This window comes from Chenopodium album, chromosome 25, assembly GCF_948465745.1.
Source record: "Chenopodium album chromosome 25, dcCheAlbu1.1, whole genome shotgun sequence".
Classification (NCBI taxonomy): domain Eukaryota; kingdom Viridiplantae; phylum Streptophyta; class Magnoliopsida; order Caryophyllales; family Amaranthaceae; genus Chenopodium; species Chenopodium album.
Window position 1 is genome coordinate 3,214,041 of NC_137858.1, and position 18,111 is coordinate 3,232,151.

The following is an 18,111-nucleotide window of genomic DNA, read 5'->3' on the forward strand; positions in this document are numbered from 1 at the left end:
ATTACAGATTTGAAGTAGCCAAGTAGGTTGATATATGTGGATATACGAGGTGATGAAGCAAAAGAACTTGAAGGTCTCATCTTTAGCATGTTCTCATTGATTAAAGTTGTAAGGTCGCCACTTACCACCAGTAAAGGCTAAAGTTAGGAGGATATTGTGCTATACTTTTTCCCTATTCCTTTTTTTCATAACAACAAGAAAGAAGATGTCCCATGCGTAAGATGGATTACATGGAGTTGTTATTTATGAAGAAACATTTACGGGATATACTCACCCGAAAGAATACTTAGATGACAATATTACTCCCTCCGTTTCTATATGTTCTTCCTATGTAACTTTGTAAAACAGCTTAATCACCATATGTATAAGTTGTAATTCTTTTTATCAACAACTGACATGGAGCAATAAAATCAAATAAAAAAAATGTTCTTATTATAAGACATAAATATCACCATAAACGTAGGTTTATTACTATAATACTTCTACGTGGCAGGCTACGAAGTGTCTATTTTTTGGGGGAAAATGGCAGAATTCCAAAATATCCCAGTGTTGCTTTTAGCTGTAGATCACAGTGACAACAACTAATTATCGAGTGGAAAATGGAATCCTATTTTCAGGCACTATATCAAGCATGTCGTCCACGTGGAGCAATCGCAATAGGATCCATCTAAATCCGACGGCCATGAGTAATTGGCACTATTAGCCAAAGATTGGAAAAATAATGATGCAATGTAAGTGGAATAAAATCACCACTTCATCAATCTCAGCTAATTACGGCGTCAGGGGCTGAGGCTGAGCAAAGAGACATGATATCTGAAAATTTTAACAGAACATATTTAGATGGCTTTGTCATTTTGGGTATTCTTAGATTATATAGACACGAAAAATGTTATACGTAATCCTGGTCTTCGGACTATGAATTGAAACTTAAAAAGATAAAATATTGTGAAGACACATGGTTAGTGTTTTTTTTTTCTCCCGTAAATTTCCCCATTTCACACTGCTTTTAGAAATACGAAGTTTGTAATATCATACAGCTCTAAGGCTTAAAATATTGATTGTTCTCCTTAGAATAATAATGATAGACTAATAGGTGATGGGTCATTGTATAAAATACTAGCACATAAAGTTGTACAAAGTGAGTAATTTGTAAAGAGGTATTAGTGACCAAATAGCATATCACCCTGCCTGAGCCTCCCTTCCCAACCCTAGACAGTGACCGAGAGAGTAGGCAATATTACACTAGACTATTTGTCTTTGGTCCCATAAAATGCAGAAAGAACTTAATGTAGGTGCTCTTAAATGTGACATATTACTTATTGCATTGGCAGTGAAGTATCCTAGGAAAACACCAGTAGATCAAGATAAGAAAGAGTTCATGGTCCATGCGACTGCGCGACATAAAGATTTGATAAGACCATCAAAACCATCCCAAAGAGGTAAAGATGAGTATGCAGTCGCTACTTACTGAGAGCCTTAGCATTACAACAACAGCTCATAGGTCTGCTTCTCAACTAAATTCGTGTGTGGACTATAGCTCTATCATCTGGGACTAACGGGGTCATTAAGTTAAAATATGGTGTAAACTTAAGTATTAAGGTCGGGACAATGAGATTAATGTTTCCAAGTAGAGGAAGTAATAATTAAGGCCTCCCTCTCAGAGGCACACATCGTGTGAGGTAATCATGAAATGTAGATAAGGGAGGACATCTTTCCCCACTCTTCATCCTTAAGCTAATGCCAGCCTATAAAATTCACTTCATATGTTTAAAACCTTACCTTGAATGGCTTTTTATAGACATTGTGAGCATGCCCTCGGCTTACTATACCACTAAACTTCGTATCTCACAGCATGGAGGTAAACAATATAACATTGCAATCTCATAATCAACACTTCATATTAGAGATGATTACAATATTTATGAATGAGATATTTCATAGCTTGTACATTATTTTAGAAAATCACAATTTACCCACAGCCTTTCCAAAAGTAAGAAAGGTTTTTTTTTTAATTAATAATTACTCAATATACCCTACATAATTGCAAAGTATAGCATGCACATGGCATTCCAATGATGCAAGGACTCAAGGTACATAGATCTGATATGTGTACTACACCCACCAGAACTTAAGAATATACACGCTTCCGGGCAGGCATAAGCTACCATTGTGCAATGGTAGAATCCTTGTACTAAAGTTGAGTGATGTGGAAAGAGTTGAATAATCCAACTATTGTGAAGGTCTATCTTCAATTATGAAAGGTGAAAACACTGTGATAATTTATTTCTGAATGTAAGGGAGTATCTAAGCTTGAAGGCCAATAGTGGGCCTATATATGAGTACTTGAGTGATAAATACAACATGCTTAAGGACCAGAGCTCATCATCATACTTTGTATTATATAAGTACATCTTTCTTTGTCAAACAATAATTCACGCACTAGGCAGTTAGGCCAGAGCTGCCTCAAAGAGTCCTAATATCAAGTCATGTAAGAGCTAATCTAGATATACAATGGAGGAGAGACTCCGAGGTGTTCCAAGACAAAGTAAAAAATTTACCACCATTGATGATCCTTTGAACCTTAGTTGTCAAGCCTCCAATCAAAGTTTACATTGGACCAAAAACTGCTCCGATAAAAATCATTTTTGAAAACTTTAATGAAACTGAAAGGCAGTGATAAACTGTGACAGATATGAAACCTCTATTCCTCATCCCTACCTCCCTAGTGTGTCAGTGTCTCAGTGAGACAATATTCCCAACTCCTCAAATTCCAATTATCCTTTAGGAAACCCTAATCTTTCACGCATTCTCCTAAATGCTTCATGTTTGAACCTATACAAAGTAAGGCTTCTATGTATGTTGTATATAAACAACCATGTATGAAGCTAGTAGTTATTACCACAGCCACCAAGTGCATACATGCATTCAAAATCTCCATCAGATGTATGAAAAGCAGAATGAAGTTAATGGCTAATATTTTTATATAAAATATGGACAGACAGATTGAAGTGTGAAGCTGGGAACAGAGATAATATTCAGTAACTATTTCTTCTACTTATATTCAGTGTTATCAGTAATGAAAGTTTGCTTGCAAGATGAAACAATATAAGCACCATAGCAAATGCAACAATATAAGCACCACAGCAACATGCAGTCAGTACAACTTACCTAGATGTTGAGCAGCATCACTCCTCCCTGGACCAATCTCCACTCTTTCCTCCAGTTTTAAGCTCGAGCCTCACATTTGAAATTACAATATTTTTTGAGGCAGCCTTGCACATATCATAAATGGTTAGCCCAGCAATGCTGACAGCAGTCAGAGCTTCCATCTCAACCCCAGTCTTTCCCGTTGTTGAGGCTTGTCCGTGGATATCGACACTGTAATCCTGGTGATTTAAAGCCAAATCAACATCCACATGTGACAGGTTAATGTTATGGCAAAGTGGGATAAGGTTGCTAGTTTGCTTTGCTCCTGTGATTCCTGCAATTTTGGCCACACTAAGCACATCTCCCTTGGCTAACTGGTTAGCTGACACCAAATCAAACACCTCCTTTCCCAACACAACTTTGCCACTTGCAATGGCAGTTCTTTTGGTGTTTTCTTTGGGAGAGACATCCACCATTTGTGCCTCCCCTTGCTTTCCAATATGGGTTAATCCACATACTTTTTCAGATACTTCAGGAGATAAAAACCGAGTATCTTGAGTTACACCTCCGGAACCACTTGAACCTAAAGGGCCTGCTGATGAAGGAGGTTCACCAAATATGTCTTCCAGTTCCTAAAACCATAAATTTGGATAAACATCACTTAGTACACTACATGAAAGCATAGAGTACTAATTTATTGAACAGAACTCACCATCATATGTAAACTACAATTCATATCAGTTAATCATCCACTGTGTCAAGTAACAGACCACAAACATCCAAAAATCTAGACATGGGAAATTGACAGCTCAATAGGGTTTCATATGTTATAAATGACAACAAAACATCCAAATCTAATCTAATCAAACATTTTCATATAAATTTTAACAAAAACTCAACTTTCAGTGTATCGTTCAGCAAGAATTTTCTTCAAACCTATTGCACTTAATTACAAATTAAGCATATTGTAGTATAGTGCAAATTTTCATATAGGATCCAATCCAATATATATCTGTTTAATTAGTAGTGACTAGTAAGCAATAATATAGGGCATTGGCATACCTTATTGAACTCCGCAATGGAGGAAGCAAGGTCATGAGTGTCCTTAGTTGATAAAAATCTTTTAGAAAGAGAAAAGGTTGTAGGAAATTTTCGCAGAAGCATCACCAACTCCAATTTTAACCTCTACATGTCAAATCCAAACAAAGCATCACAAATCAATATAGACTATGTCGTACGAAGTATATAATTTAGGCATTCTATAAACTAGTGGTGGTTGTTTAGTAAGCAAATACTCGATATGTGGGTTTATAAGATTGCACAAAAAGAGTTCATAAGTTAATCCTACAAAAAATTTCATCTTGATCACATTATTCTCATATAGAGAAGATGCCAGTAGCCCAGTAGAATGTGCAGAATTTAAATGGGGCATTGGCCTTTGCAAAATTTCTCTCAAGTGCATATTTGCACACCAAAACATCATCACTTGACTTGCAATACAAAGAGTACTCTCTAAATTCTGAACACATTTTACACATCAAAATGTATAGATTTTCACAAGTACAGTATACTATTTCGCATCAAATAAAAAGATATACTTGTACATGATATGTAATCAATAGCGGATCCAAAATTTTTGAAATGGGGGTTCGAATATAGGATCAAATCGACCAATTACAGAAAAACATAGTTCAATCAACTATTTGAATTACAACCCACAAAGTCATTTTCCACAATCTAGCATTTCACAACTCAGCGTAGTTTTTCAATACATTATTAAGTTATCAACCACTTACAATCATATGTTTTACTTCTTGATTAAAATTTATAATCATTTGCAAAGTAATAATCATATTTAGTAATGTACGGAGTAATTAGCAAGTAAAACATACCCAGATATCATAATTGTGTCACAAAAACAATACTCACCCAAATTAACACCAAGAATCATTACACTGTATTCAAGCAAAGTAAGAGAATACGATATTAAAACCAAATTATAAAGCTTTCTAACCTTTTATGTGAATATAAATCACAGTAATTGAGAATCGAGAATTTGAGGGGAAAATGGTCAGAAGAGGCCGAGGAGGTGGTCGGTAGAGCGGAGCAGGGGTTACCGGCGGCTAAGAGAAGTTGAGGGGAAAATGGTCAGAAGAGGAGTGGAGTCTAAAATTGAACAACTGGCATTATAAATTTATAAGATTGACATTTGATTTTAAAATTAACAAAATTTCACAATTTTTGATAATTTAAAAAAATCCAAAACACAACGTTTCATGTGTGGCTGGCCACATCGTGTAACAGCTTGACAGGGGTTACATATTTAGGAGTAATTCCTGACTAATCAAGTAACCTCTGACTGATCAAATATCCATGATTACACACGGTGTGGCCAGCTACTCGGAAAACACGTTGGTCTAAGAAAATGTGTATATAGTTTCTTAAAATAGGGTTAGTCTAAGAATTGATATTAAATTATGTGTCGATTGATGTGATTAGTGTCTAATTGATGCTTAATTTTACTTAAATACTTACGGTTGCAGTTGTAATACTATAATTTTAACAAGGATGTCATGAAAATAAAATTAATAAACCTTGCTAGAAGAATCCTATATGTGTAAATGCGTAACCAACTCCAATGTATAAACTATGAACAAACTTAACCGACTTAATTAAAGTTCGTAGGTTGATTTTATTCTTGTTCAATGCTCCATAACATCTTTGTATATGGATGTATAATTTAATAATTTTCATACAAATGGATAAGGCCGAAGGGTATAATGGAAAATTCTCTTAAATATCTCACCTTTCTTTTATTTTTTATTTTATTGGATTACTGTTCAATCATAAAATATGGTTCATGCACTTTATCTATTTCCCATCCACCCTTAATTTTCTAAGCACACATAATTTGTTTCTTAACATCTTTATAGGAGATTTATTAGAATGCCCACTAACATAGCATGACCTACGTAGCCAGCCTTAAGAAAAGCAATCATCTAGTCTTGAAGTATCAAAACTTTTTAGTGGAGATGATAATTAATTATTGGTACTAACCATTTTTTTTTTTTCTTATTTAATGGAGTTTCGAACTATAGCAATAGTTTTACTTTGTTCATATTTTGCTGCAAAGGTCATTTATCAATGGCTCAAGCCCAACATACATACACCACACAAACTCCCACCTGGCCCACCAAGGTGGCCCTTTTTTGGAAACCTCCTTCAATTAGGTCCACTTCCCCACCGTGACTTCGCCTCCTTTTGTGAGAAATATGGACCCTTGGTTTACCTAAAGCTTGGTAATGTAGGGGCCATAACCACTAATGATCCAGAAATCATACGCGAAATCTTGGTTAGACAAGACGAGGTTTTTGCCTCTCGCCCTCAAACATTAGCCGCAACCCACCTAGCCTATAATAGTGGTGATGTGGCCTTGGCTCCAATGGGCCCTAAATGGAAAAGAATGAGAAGGATATGCATGGAGCACTTGCTCACGACTAAAAGACTCGAGCTCTTTGTGAGTCATCGAGCTGAAGAAGCCCAACATTTGATTCAAGATGTATGGGCTCGTTCCCAAGGAAATAAGCCCGTTAACTTGAGGGATGTGTTGGGTTCATTTTCTATGAACAATGTAACTAGGATGTTGTTAGGGAAGCAATACTTTGGAGCCGGAACGGCGGGTCCACAAGAGGCCTTAGAGTTCATGCACATAACACATCAATTGTTTTGGCTATTAGGCTTGATTTACTTGGGTGATTATTTGCCAATTTGGAGGTGGGTTGATCCATATGGTTGTGAGAAGAAAATGAGAGAGATTGAGAAAAGGGTTGATGATTTTCATACCAAGATAATTGAGGAGCATAGAAAGGCTAAGAAAATAAGAGAAGAGTTGGGAGTGGATGAAGGAGAATTAGACTTTGTGGATGTCTTGTTGACCTTGCCTGGAGAAGATGGAAAGGAGCACTTAGAAGATGTTGAAATCAAAGCTCTAATCCAGGTACCCTTTCATTATTTGAGTACATTTGTAGGTTTGATAAGTGAAATATTGTTTCATACATAAATGTATATCCCACTAAGTTGCATGATCCACAAATGCTAGACGTAAACAAATGATTTTTGTAAAAAAAAAAAATTAAAATTCTTGTTAAAAATTATGCAATCATATGAAATTGATGATGAATTTTTACTTTGTGTAGTGAAGCAATAGAGAAGTTTATTTACCTCTGAAGGAAAAAAAGAAAAATGAAATCTTTGACAAGAAAATTTTGTTAGCTAATCTAAATTAATGTTACCAACAACGATGACAGTAATCCAATATATAATCTTATCAGGATACACTTTGGAGAAGTTTGAATGTATACTCTTACTCGACATGGAACACATTTACCTTAAACATCTAATTAGGTTCAAAATTCGCATTGTATCACCACATGTATGAATATTTTTAAATCATTATTCACACTAATTACTTTAAAATAGGATATGATAGCTGCAGCAACAGACACATCAGCTGTGACAAACGAATGGGCAATGGCTGAAGTAATAAAGCATCCACGTGTCCTTCATAAGATCCAACAAGAACTTGACACGGTAGTGGGACCCAACAGAATGGTACTAGAATCAGATCTACCCCAACTTAACTACTTACGTTGTGTTGTACGAGAAACTTTCCGCATGCATCCAGCAGGGCCCTTCTTAATCCCACACGAATCACTACGCCGTACCACAATCAATGGCTACGACATCCCAGAAGGGACACGTGTCTTCATCAACACACATGGACTAGGGAGAAACCCTATGGTGTGGGACAACATAGAGGAATTCTACCCTGAAAGACATTGGCCATTGGATGGGAGTAGAGTTGAGATCAGTCATGGATCCGATTTTAAGATATTACCGTTTAGTGCGGGAAAGAGAAGGTGTCCAGGAGCCCCACTTGGGGTGGTGTTTGTATTAATGGGATTAGCTAGGCTTTTCCATGCATTTGATTGGTTGCCACCTCATGGAATGAAGCCAGAGGAGATTGATACCAAAGAAGTTTATGGGATGACTATGCCTAAAGCTCAACCTTTGATGGCTTTGGCTAAACCGAGGCTTGCCCCACATTTCTATTTATGATGCATCTTCAAAATTGTTCTAGCAATAGTTTAATTTAAGTGTGTATTACTTTTATCTTATAAACATTGGCTAAGAATGACTTTTACGCTAAAAAAAGTTACACTTTCCGTTTGAAAATAACAGTTCTATAACTTGGTAGTAATTTTTTCACTTTAGTATAAAATTGTCTATAATAAGTGATAATAATGTCGCTTTTCTCACGGTCTCACTACTAGACCCTATTTGTTAAACAACTTAAGATAGGATTGAAGGGATAATGTATACTTCCTCCGTTTTCTTTTACTTGCAACACTTCCCTAAAAAGGAAATGTCACAATACTTGCAACACACTGTAAAAGAAAAGTTACTTTAGGGAAAAACTATATCATTTCCCTTATGTAAAGCACATGACCCACTAATTTACACTCCTAACAACCACTCATCCCATTTTAAAGTGTATTATATCACGTGAACTCCACATTTCTTAAATACAGTAAAAAAGTGTGTGTTGCATCTAAAAGAAAACGGATGAAGTATTAAGTTATTAACCCATAAATAAACACAATACAATACAACTTGACTGACACATTTGTAAGATCTAACCCGAACCTTAATGATGACACAACGAAAACCCAAGTTCGAATCTTGGTGGGACCTTCTTTTAAATTTTAGTTCCAAAATCGTTTAAACCCTTTTTTCTTAAATAAAAAAAAATAAAAATAAAAATAAAAAAAAAAAATAAAAAAAAAAATCCAAACTTTTTCACCCCTTTCATATGGCAAATCTCTTTGATTTCCACACTCTTTCAAACTCAAAACTGAAACAAAACCATGAAAGTACGATACTTCTTCCCCTCAAACCTGAACCTTTCTCCAACCTCTTCACACTCACTTCCTCTACTCCAAATGGACGTTGAAACCGCCGACAAAATCCACGTCACTGTCACCGACATCCTTAACTCCTCCGACAGTGATTCCCTCACTGAGAAACAAATCCGACATCTTGCCTCCCAAAAACTCAACCTCGACCTCTCCGATTTGCCCCATAAATTTTTCATCCGACAAATCATCGAGTCTTTCTTACTTTCTTCCGACCAACCTCAAAACGACACCGTTTTGCCCCCTAATTTACCCTCCACCTCCATTGATGAACCCCACAAAGAAACTCCATTACAGCAGTCAGAAAGTAAGCTTCTTGATTCATGTCGAGTTATTTGCAAGGTGGGTTTTTTCGTAAATTCTTCATTCAATTTCTGTTATTTATTTTAGTGTAATTTTGCTTTGAACCCTAATTTTTTACATGATATGTTTAATCAATGTTGCAATTAAATTTCTGACTATATATTATAGACTTTCTAATTTTAATCAATTATCTTATGGTACTCGTATTTTTATTTTTTTTTTTAATTATGATCATAATCCTACATTTTGCAGAAATTAATATTGAATTGGTGAATTATTAAACACTGTTTAATTCTTATTGTAATGTTGAATGTATTGTAGTTGTCACAAAAGAGAGATTTAGCTGTGAGAAATTCAGGGGGGAGAACAGTTGTTTCAATTGGAGAATTATCTACGAAAGATGGGAAGGCTATTCCAATACCAAATAAATGTAATTATAAAACTTCATCTTCCTTGGTAAGCTGTGTTGTGCATTTTCGATATAATGTACATCGCCAATTCATTCGCTGTGCATTTTGTTGTGTGTTCTTTGTTAAGGTAATATGCTAGGTGGACTAAAATTTAAGAAACTTGTTTATCTAACAGGTTAATTTTAATGCATTCAGGTCGAAAGCACGAACTCGAGCATCCTTTTATTGGTTAATTTGTTTTTGTTTTGGGCATTAGAATCTAGGTTGATACTGAGCTCTCTTTAATGGGGAGGATAAAGAAATGAAATTTATTGTATATTCTTTGCTCACTTACAAGATGATGAAGTAAATAGGTTGGAAGTGGTAATGTTTTATGTTGAGTGTATCTAGCATTGTTATTCATTTGTTGCTTATGTGTAGTTGCATTAGCTATAATGCGGGAAGCTGTAGTTCTTTGAGTTGAAATAGCATTAATTCTCCCATAATTTCGGGTGATATTAAGGTTGTGCTTTCTGTATGTCTGATTTTTTGTGCTTCTCACGGTATATGGGATAGTCTGCTAAAGATGGGATGTTTTATACTTCAGGTCTCGTCTCTTGTTTTGCTTGATTGTTAATATATAACCTTTGAGGAAGGCGAAGTAATGGAGGGAGGAGGGTTTTAGGAGAGGAGAGAATTAGAGTGTATATTCACAACCATACAAATCAATCCACCAAAAAGTTACTCATGTTCTGAAGTTATAATTTGAGTGTGAATTTTATTGTCAACCTAGTATAGTTTAACCGATAGTCTTGAAAGGTGATTTTACATTATAGTCCATTACATATCTTGACTAATTACCTGTCAAAATTTGCAAATTTGGCCTACAACTTTGTAATAGTCTCTTGATATTCACTATCTTCTAATTATTATTACTACTATGCTATGTATGCCTTTAGTTCCTGCTGTTACATGTGTGATTAATGTGGCTGTCATATATCTCATCCCCTCTCATCTAATTTGTGCTGATGGGTTGCTAGGCATCAACTTATTTCCTGACCAATGGTCACTTCTCCGAAAGAGCGTCCCTGCAGTTGATGAAGCTATAGTAGAGGCTGAATCAAAGATAAGGTTGGTCCTTTTTCCGTGTTAAGAATATTTTAGAATATGAAAATGTATTTTTCCAAGGCTTTTCTTCTCAGTCTTCCTTACTGCATATATATGTGGTTTAAATGATGAGTGACACGGATGTCATGATGTATTCTGTAGATCTGAAATTGAGAATAAACAAGCATTTGATAAGCTTGATACATCTGCATATAGAAGCAAACAGAATGGTGGTGGTCACTTTGGACAAAATGGAGCTGAACCAAGTAAAAAAGATAGTGCACACCATAGACCTAGATTTATGGCCAATAGAGAATGTACTCAAGATACTTCAACTGTGCCTTCTACGCCCCGAAGACTTGTACCTATTGAAGTTATTCGTTTTGATGGTAAGAACTACCAGGAATGGGCTGATCGAATGGAATTATATCTGAACCAATTGAAGGTTGCTTACGTGCTTTCTGAACCATGCCCTAGTGGGCTGGGAGTCGCAGACAAGGAAATTGCAGAGACTTTATCTGCTGCAGAAAGATGGATGGATGATGACCATATATGTCGTCAAAACATCTTAAATTCCCTATGCGACAATCTTTTAAGACATTACTCTGAGAAACCAGGCACTGCTAAAGATCTTTGGGAAGAGCTCAAGCTCGTCTATCTTCAGGAAGAGCATGGATCTAAAGTTTCTCTGGTTAAGAAGTATCTTGATTTCCAAATAACTGAAGGGAACTCGATCTTTGAGCAAGTTCATGAGTTCCATCAGATTGCGGATGCACTTATTGCTTCAGGTATGTATGTTGAGGAAAAGTTTCATGTCAACGTCATCATTTCTAAGCTTCCCCCATCTTGGAAACCCTACAGCATCCAGTTGATGAAGGAAGACAACTTACCTGTGTGGATGTTGATGAATCAGCTGAAGGCAGAAGAGGAATCTCGTCAAAAAGGTCACAAGGGTGTTCCTAGGGCTGATTTTCCTGTGTTTCAGCCCAACAAGAAATTCGGACCCCAGAAAATTCCTATGAAGAAGCCTGGAGTTCCTCATGCTAGTCCTGAAGCAGATGGGGTTAAGAAGTTTAAGTTCTGCAACATTTGTAAGAAGAGGGGGCATTACATGGAGCAATGTTGGTTCCGGAAAACTGAAGGGATGGATAATACAAATGTAAAGGATAGTGTCACTTCAGCAAATGCAGTTGTTGGGAGCAATGGGGCAGACAAAGATGGAGCTGTAGGTGACAGTACTAATTAGGTACCTCGCTCTCGCCCTTAAACTCGAAATAATAATTATTACTAATTACTAAAATCATCATGTCATATGTGGACCTCGCCAATGATTAGACTAGTGGAAGATTTTGCTGGCTATGTAGGAATATGTTTAGAAACCCTGAAGCAAGGAACAGAATATGGTGCGATCATATTAGATTGTCTTATATTTTTTTTGCCTTCATTACTGGCACTTGGGCGGGAATTATTGATTTGTAACTTTTTGATGGATCAATAATTTCACAAGAAGCCAAATAGAAAGCAAGATTTTATCAAATTATTATAAGTCAAATACATGATCAATTTATAATCTGCAACAATTTGATGAAACCAAAAGAAATGGCACCAAACTAATGAAAATCATTAATTTTCTTTTTCAAAGGATCTATCTCCCCTACCCTCTCCTTGATCTTATTTCCGCAAGTGGTAGCAGCATTTATGGCTGCAGTTACCCTTGCACTTGTTGCTGTGTCGAAGTCTCCGACTTTTATAGCCTCAAGACCTGCTTCTAGATCACCTGGAACTCTCGAGTAGACGCCCTGGCAATCTTCCAATACATTTTCTCCTACAGGACTAGTTATATTGAGGTCTAAGATCGTGCCAATGATTGAATTAATGGCTTTGGCACTTGATATACTCAGCTCGAAGGAGATTGTAGCTAGTTGTGGGGCAGTTGATGTGAGGCTGCGAGGATCCGACCCGAGTGTTGATATGCAGGATTTGTAAGTGACATTTTTCGGGTCAGCTTCAGAGATGTCCTTGCAGACAGGGAGTAAAAGGCTGGTTAAAGCAGCAGTTGTTAGTAAGCAACAGAGTATACTAATGATGAAGACATAGAAGATGTAGCTATTCATATTTGTTGGTGCTTTTAACCTGTGAAGGCAGGTGCTCAAAATCGTTCTTTTAGCGATTTTGCCTCCTTTTTCTTTGAAATTTTGGATGTATGCTATTGAAATTTATTTCGTCGAAGCTATATGGAGGTTATAGGGTGTTCTTGGGTCATAAAACCTTTCAGGAGTAAAACAGAAACGTATAACATGCACGATTTTTATACATGCATTATGAAACAAGCAAAATATAATGAAACTGTCCAGTAGTGTCCACACTAAAAAGCCTTGCATGAGGGAAGACTGATGACCAAAGCCTGTCTTTGCCTCAATCAACTATTGTTTTCCTCGTGATACTCTTATTAATTAGCTTAGCTTCGCTACATTATGATGAAAACACGTCAAGAAAATCATGACCTTGATATGAGAAGGTTTCGAGTTTATTACGATATAGATTTTTTTGTTTTTTGAACAGAGGAAGTAATAGATCGATCTAATTTGTAATACACCTGGAATTATTAATTATTCGACGAAAAGATTTATTTTTTCAATATGACAGTAAAGGCAAGAAAAATATCAGTTAACTTAAAAAAATCAATATTCTCCTTAGTTAAAGGAGACACTTCTCCTTCCTTCTCCTGAAATGTATCCTCACAATCTGGACCGCTATCCATGGCTGCACTTATTCGTACATTCGCTGTCGAAAGATCCTTACCCTTCAAAGCCTCAAGGCCCTCTTGCAGATCAGCCTGAGCATCCGAATACAGGTCTGAACAAGTTTCCAACGCGCTCTTGGCAAATGGGCTGAACTTAGGGTCTTTCCGGAGTTTATCAATGGTTGTTATAATGGATTTTGCCTTAGATGAACTTAACTTAAAGGAGATCTCTACTAATTCATCAATGGTTGCATTTGTGCCCCGACGATACGACGTGAATACCTTCACACAAAAATCATAATTGATATTTTTTGGGTCAGATTTTGAGATTTTCATGCAAGTATCCGGTATAAGGTTAAGGTTTGTAGCTTTTGCTTGGGAAAAACTTAAGCAAATGATAAATACTACTAAAGTCATAACGTAACACTCCATTTTTTTAAGGTTATTTGAAAAAGGTTAACAAAGAAAATTAAGGTCTAAGTATAGTTAGGAAAATGGTGGTTTAAATAGAGGAAGAGTGTTCTAAAATCCAAATTAAGTTAGTGTACAATAATTAAGGTGGGAATCACACATATATGGTTATTATTCAATGACATTTAAGCTCAATCATTGTTGTAAAAATGTTAAATATTATGTCCATTTTCAATTCATACCATATAAGCCAATCAATATGATCACATTATATAAATGTATTCTATAATCCACTGATCCTCCATGTTTTTAGTACATCGTATCGTATTGACCTATTATATGATTGAAATTAAAATAATGTTTCTTTTTTCATCTTTATCTTTCAGCACAAATTTCCCACGAAGTCTTTCGGTTTTGACTTCATCACTAATCAAAAAGGTAAAAGTTTTTTTAAAAGTATAGAGTGTATTGTTTAAAACTTTGAAAGTCATCCTTTTAAATGTTACACTCTCACATAATATTTAACATAAAAACTAGTGAAGAAGCCAAACATTTTATTGGAGATGTCATTTTTGGGGACAATTTGTAATAAAATCGTGTAGATTTTATTAATACTAATCGGTTATAATTAGTAACATAAGTTTTTTTTTTTTGACAGATAGTAACATAAGTTATAAATTAATATAATTAGAGAAAATAATACGAAGTATTTTTTATAAAAATCTGGAAACTAATAAAGCTTAGTTAGGCTATAAAAATGGGCATTGAGAAATTAACATATGTAGAGCACAACGAATATTTTATGGGAAAATGTTTACTAATGAGCTTTATTAACATTATTATGCCATATAAAATAATGAGTACAAAGTCCATTTTGTTTTGATTTCTTTGTTTGTTAATTGTCGTCGGTCAATAAAAAAGGAAGAAGTTTTAAAGGCGTAGAGATTACTCCGCATTGATTAAACATCGATCATCTTTTTAAGTGTTACACCTTCGCTAGTCAAATATTTTATTTATAGAGGTCCTTTTTAGAGAGAAATTTCTTAATCGCATATAACTTTGATTGATATTATTCGGTTATAATAATCACTAAAATAATACATGTACATCAATATATATAACTCGTAGTAAGTAGAGAAAATAATATATGCATGACCACAACAAAAATATTGTACTAGAGAATTTCAATTTCACTAAAATAATACTTGTATTGTACTTTATTAAGAATTAAGATTATTATGCATTTATGCTAAATGATTAATTAATTGGTTGCCTTTAACAAATCGGCAAAACCAAGTGCAATGGAAGCCAATTGAAAAAAATCACCATTCTCCTTTGTCAAAGGAGATTGCGCAAACTTATTTTGACAAGCAGCTGGGTCATTTTGTGCAGCACTTGCTTTATTACTAGATGTGAGATAATCCCCACTTGTAAAAGCCGTTAAACTGTCTTGTAAATTCTTTTTAGCATCCGTGTAAATCTCGGTACATGCTTTCAAGCCCTCCTTTGTCGACGGGTCGGTTTTCGGATCATTGACAATGGTGTCAATTTTTGATAGTATGGACGTGGTGTTGGATATGGCCATTTGAAACGCGATGGTTCCAAGCTGTGCAACGGTTGTGTTTGCACTCTTTGGATCCGACTCGAGTACTTGTACGCAGATGGGGTACTTCACATTTGCATCGTAATGTATGATTTTTTCGCAACTATATGAAATGACATTAGTAGCATTGATCAAAGAAAGAATGGTAAAAATTATAGTGAGGAAGAAAAATATTGGTAGCTTGGAAAATGGACTATTTGAAAGCATTTTTTTGAAATTTGCTAAGGAAAATATGATTTTTTTTAAAAAAAAAAAAAAAAAATTTGTTTCATAGATTGGATCAGCAATATTGTCACATTACTTATATAGGTGGGCATGTGTACTTTTTGTGTGGATTGCAGACCTTTGCGGTCATAAGTGGTAACTTATACTTTATTGACACCAAATCATCATATATCAAGGTGGATATTTATTACTTATGGCAACAAATTATACAGTACAAGATAGTTGTTGCAAAAAGAGGAAAAAAAATTATACAAGATAGAAGTTAAAAAATTAAAATCAGACAAGATAGAAGTTAAAAAATTAAAATCAGACAAGATAGAAGTAGATTTTTAAATGTATGGTAATTTACCGTCCATATAGTGTACATTTACGAAATATTATTTATGGCAACAAGTCATACAAGAGTTGTTACAAAAAGGGGAAAAAAAATCATACAAGATTGAGTAGAAGTTAAAAAAAAAAAAAAAAAAAAAAAACCAAATCAAATCAAATTATACATGATAGAAGACTATAAGTAGATTTCTAAATGTATGGTAATATACTAATATATCATCCTATAAAAGTGTATATCCCCATTGATATAATAACTTAAAAGTTTTCATTGATTTTACTACTGTTGCTTGATTTCATAGGCCAAAACAAAAGCCCAAGATTTTAGTCATTATTTTTAATAATAAAATAAATACATAACAAATTTTACATTGAAATTCATATTGCCTTGTATCATACGAATACTATGTTCACTTTTTATATTTTTTCCATGTGTATAACTTCGTAGGATTTCAGCATTTTTCACATACTCTAATCAACAAATGCTGGAAACTTATTCATCAAAAACCGAAAAAAAAAAATTCATGTGAAATTTTCACTATTATCTTTTAACAATATAAGTTTTGAATGTCAACTTTTTTTTTTTAAATTATATATTTATGGATGGTTAGAAATTACTCCTTAGTCAAGATCCTGGATAAGCATACTTTCTTAGTTTTCAGAAACATAGAATAGTCCTTATTAATCGGTAAAGAAAAGATAGTTAGAAATATGTAAAGCATTTGTTTTCACGAAGATTGTACTGGTATTAAATGTATAGCATACCACCAAACAGTTGGGGCTAAGGTAAAAGTTCATTTGCAAGAAGAGTCCCACATCGGAACAATACAAGAAAAATAACTCTACGGAGCAATACATAAGCATTTCTTGATTATTAAAAAACTCATACCTTTCTCGGCCTTTTGGCTAAGATCAAGTGTAGTATCTGTTCTTATCAGTTTAATATCTGATACGTGGGCCAATGGCCCACAACGATATTAAATTTATTTTTTAAGGGGGAAGTTCCACCACAGTAGCTTGCTACTGGGATCTACACGCGTCGCCCATGCGTTGCACTACTGCACGGGCCTGGCGCACCCCACCAATTCTAGTGCAATATTTACTATGTAGTTTTTAGTCAACTTAGTAACGAATCTTTTGATTAGATAATACTTCGTAAAGAAAATGTGTCAACCAAAAAAAAACTTCCTTTTCACCCAACATTTTATGAAAAGTGCGATATCAAAGCCTAGACTGATTCCTGTGATTAGAGAGCAACGTTAAAACACATTTTGATCTCGAGGGAAAAGGCTCAAGTATACATTTGGGTTTGGGATTTGTTTGGGATACGGAAGGCTCGTAGTGGAGAGTGACTGCTTGAACACGATCATACCAAGATTGATTATTGAGGATAAATACCTGCTTTTCCTTTTGAGTTAATTGCTTCTACTCTTGTAGTCATATTGGTTGTCTATTGTACTGAATGCCAGCCTTTCTCACACTGGTGAACAAAAGATATGTATATATTAAGGGTTAGCTGGGAAGGACATGTAATTTCATATTTTGTATTTAATGAGTAATTCTTGCTTTGGGTTTTACCATTGTACTGCATTATGGTCCAGACTGATTTTTATCCAATGCGACGAAAATTGAAGCCAAGACAATTGAGATCACGACGCTGGAAATAACAATGTCTCATTTGCTCTGCGTTCCTAATTAGATTTTTTCAATGTTGTAAGTCTTGTAACATGGTATATTAAGGAAATGGACAATCTACCACCTAACCACCAGACATGAAACAAATTGATCACAGTAGTTGGCCCTTTATTGAAGCAGGGAGGCAGAATACATAGTGTGGGTAAACTTACATCAATGGAAACTTGTAATTCAGTGTTGTAC

At 35.0% G+C, this 18,111-nt stretch overlaps 4 protein-coding genes, 1 non-coding gene and 2 pseudogenes across 7 annotated transcripts; 3 read left to right on the top strand and 4 right to left on the bottom strand.

Moving 5' to 3' along the window:
* Window positions 1-317: 317 nt before the first annotated feature.
* On the bottom strand, window positions 318-5,314 carry LOC145615151 (uncharacterized). 2 transcript variants are annotated; one of them, XM_081670224.1, is made up of 4 exons: window positions 5,162-5,314; window positions 4,210-4,332; window positions 3,169-3,779; window positions 318-813 (listed from the first exon to the last, which is right to left on the bottom strand). In XM_081670224.1, the coding sequence occupies exons 2-3, from the start codon at window positions 4,309-4,311 to the stop codon at window positions 3,186-3,188; spliced, it is 696 nt and encodes a 231-aa protein (XP_081526350.1). In that variant the 5' UTR covers window positions 4,312-4,332; window positions 5,162-5,314; the 3' UTR covers window positions 318-813; window positions 3,169-3,185. The 2 variants fall into 2 exon arrangements, with proteins under 2 accessions (XP_081526350.1, XP_081526349.1); XM_081670223.1 differs by lacking the exon at window positions 318-813 and having other exon boundaries at window positions 2,972-3,779.
* Window positions 5,315-6,147: 833 nt separating this feature from the next.
* On the top strand, window positions 6,148-8,265 carry LOC145615549 (cytochrome P450 703A2-like). Its single transcript, XM_081670623.1, has 2 exons — window positions 6,148-7,144; window positions 7,627-8,265. The coding sequence occupies exons 1-2, from the start codon at window positions 6,227-6,229 to the stop codon at window positions 8,263-8,265; spliced, it is 1,557 nt and encodes a 518-aa protein (XP_081526749.1). The 5' UTR covers window positions 6,148-6,226.
* An 825-nt stretch (window positions 8,266-9,090) lies between these two features.
* Window positions 9,091-12,438, top strand: LOC145614785 (uncharacterized). 2 transcript variants are annotated; one of them, XM_081669848.1, is made up of 5 exons: window positions 9,091-9,464; window positions 9,747-9,855; window positions 10,855-10,945; window positions 11,084-11,709; window positions 11,835-12,033. In XM_081669848.1, the coding sequence occupies exons 1-5, from the start codon at window positions 9,150-9,152 to the stop codon at window positions 11,882-11,884; spliced, it is 1,191 nt and encodes a 396-aa protein (XP_081525974.1). In that variant the 5' UTR covers window positions 9,091-9,149; the 3' UTR covers window positions 11,885-12,033. The 2 variants fall into 2 exon arrangements, with proteins under 2 accessions (XP_081525974.1, XP_081525973.1); XM_081669847.1 differs by having other exon boundaries at window positions 11,084-12,438.
* Window positions 12,439-12,480: 42 nt separating this feature from the next.
* LOC145614786 (putative invertase inhibitor) lies at window positions 12,481-13,172 on the bottom strand (annotated as a pseudogene).
* A 375-nt stretch (window positions 13,173-13,547) lies between these two features.
* On the bottom strand, window positions 13,548-14,000 carry LOC145613019 (putative invertase inhibitor pseudogene; annotated as a pseudogene).
* Window positions 14,001-15,336: 1,336 nt separating this feature from the next.
* Window positions 15,337-15,885, bottom strand: LOC145613020 (putative invertase inhibitor). The gene has a single exon (XM_081668091.1). It carries the CDS (start codon window positions 15,883-15,885, stop codon window positions 15,337-15,339), a length of 549 nt encoding a protein of 182 aa, XP_081524217.1.
* A 1,233-nt stretch (window positions 15,886-17,118) lies between these two features.
* Window positions 17,119-17,315, top strand: LOC145615733 (U2 spliceosomal RNA). The gene has a single exon (XR_014107327.1). It is a non-coding gene; the product is annotated as a U2 spliceosomal RNA (small nuclear RNA).
* The last annotated feature ends 796 nt before the right edge of the window (window positions 17,316-18,111 follow it).

Coding starts and splice junctions, on each gene's coding strand:
- LOC145614785 (XM_081669847.1), top strand. CDS start 9,150: ATGGACGTTGAAACCGCCGACAAAATCCACGTCACTGTCACCGACATC. Junction 9,856..10,854: donor TATTCCAATACCAAATAAAT/GTAATTATAAAA, acceptor ATGGGTTGCTAG/GCATCAACTTATTTCCTGAC. Junction 10,946..11,083: donor GAGGCTGAATCAAAGATAAG/GTTGGTCCTTTT, acceptor TGTATTCTGTAG/ATCTGAAATTGAGAATAAAC.
- LOC145613020 (XM_081668091.1), bottom strand. CDS start 15,885: ATGCTTTCAAATAGTCCATTTTCCAAGCTACCAATATTTTTCTTCCTC.
- LOC145615549 (XM_081670623.1), top strand. CDS start 6,227: ATGGAGTTTCGAACTATAGCAATAGTTTTACTTTGTTCATATTTTGCT. Junction 7,145..7,626: donor AAATCAAAGCTCTAATCCAG/GTACCCTTTCAT, acceptor ACTTTAAAATAG/GATATGATAGCTGCAGCAAC.
- LOC145615151 (XM_081670224.1), bottom strand. CDS start 4,311: ATGCTTCTGCGAAAATTTCCTACAACCTTTTCTCTTTCTAAAAGATTT. Junction 3,780..4,209: donor CCATTGCGGAGTTCAATAAG/GTATGCCAATGC, acceptor TTATGGTTTTAG/GAACTGGAAGACATATTTGG.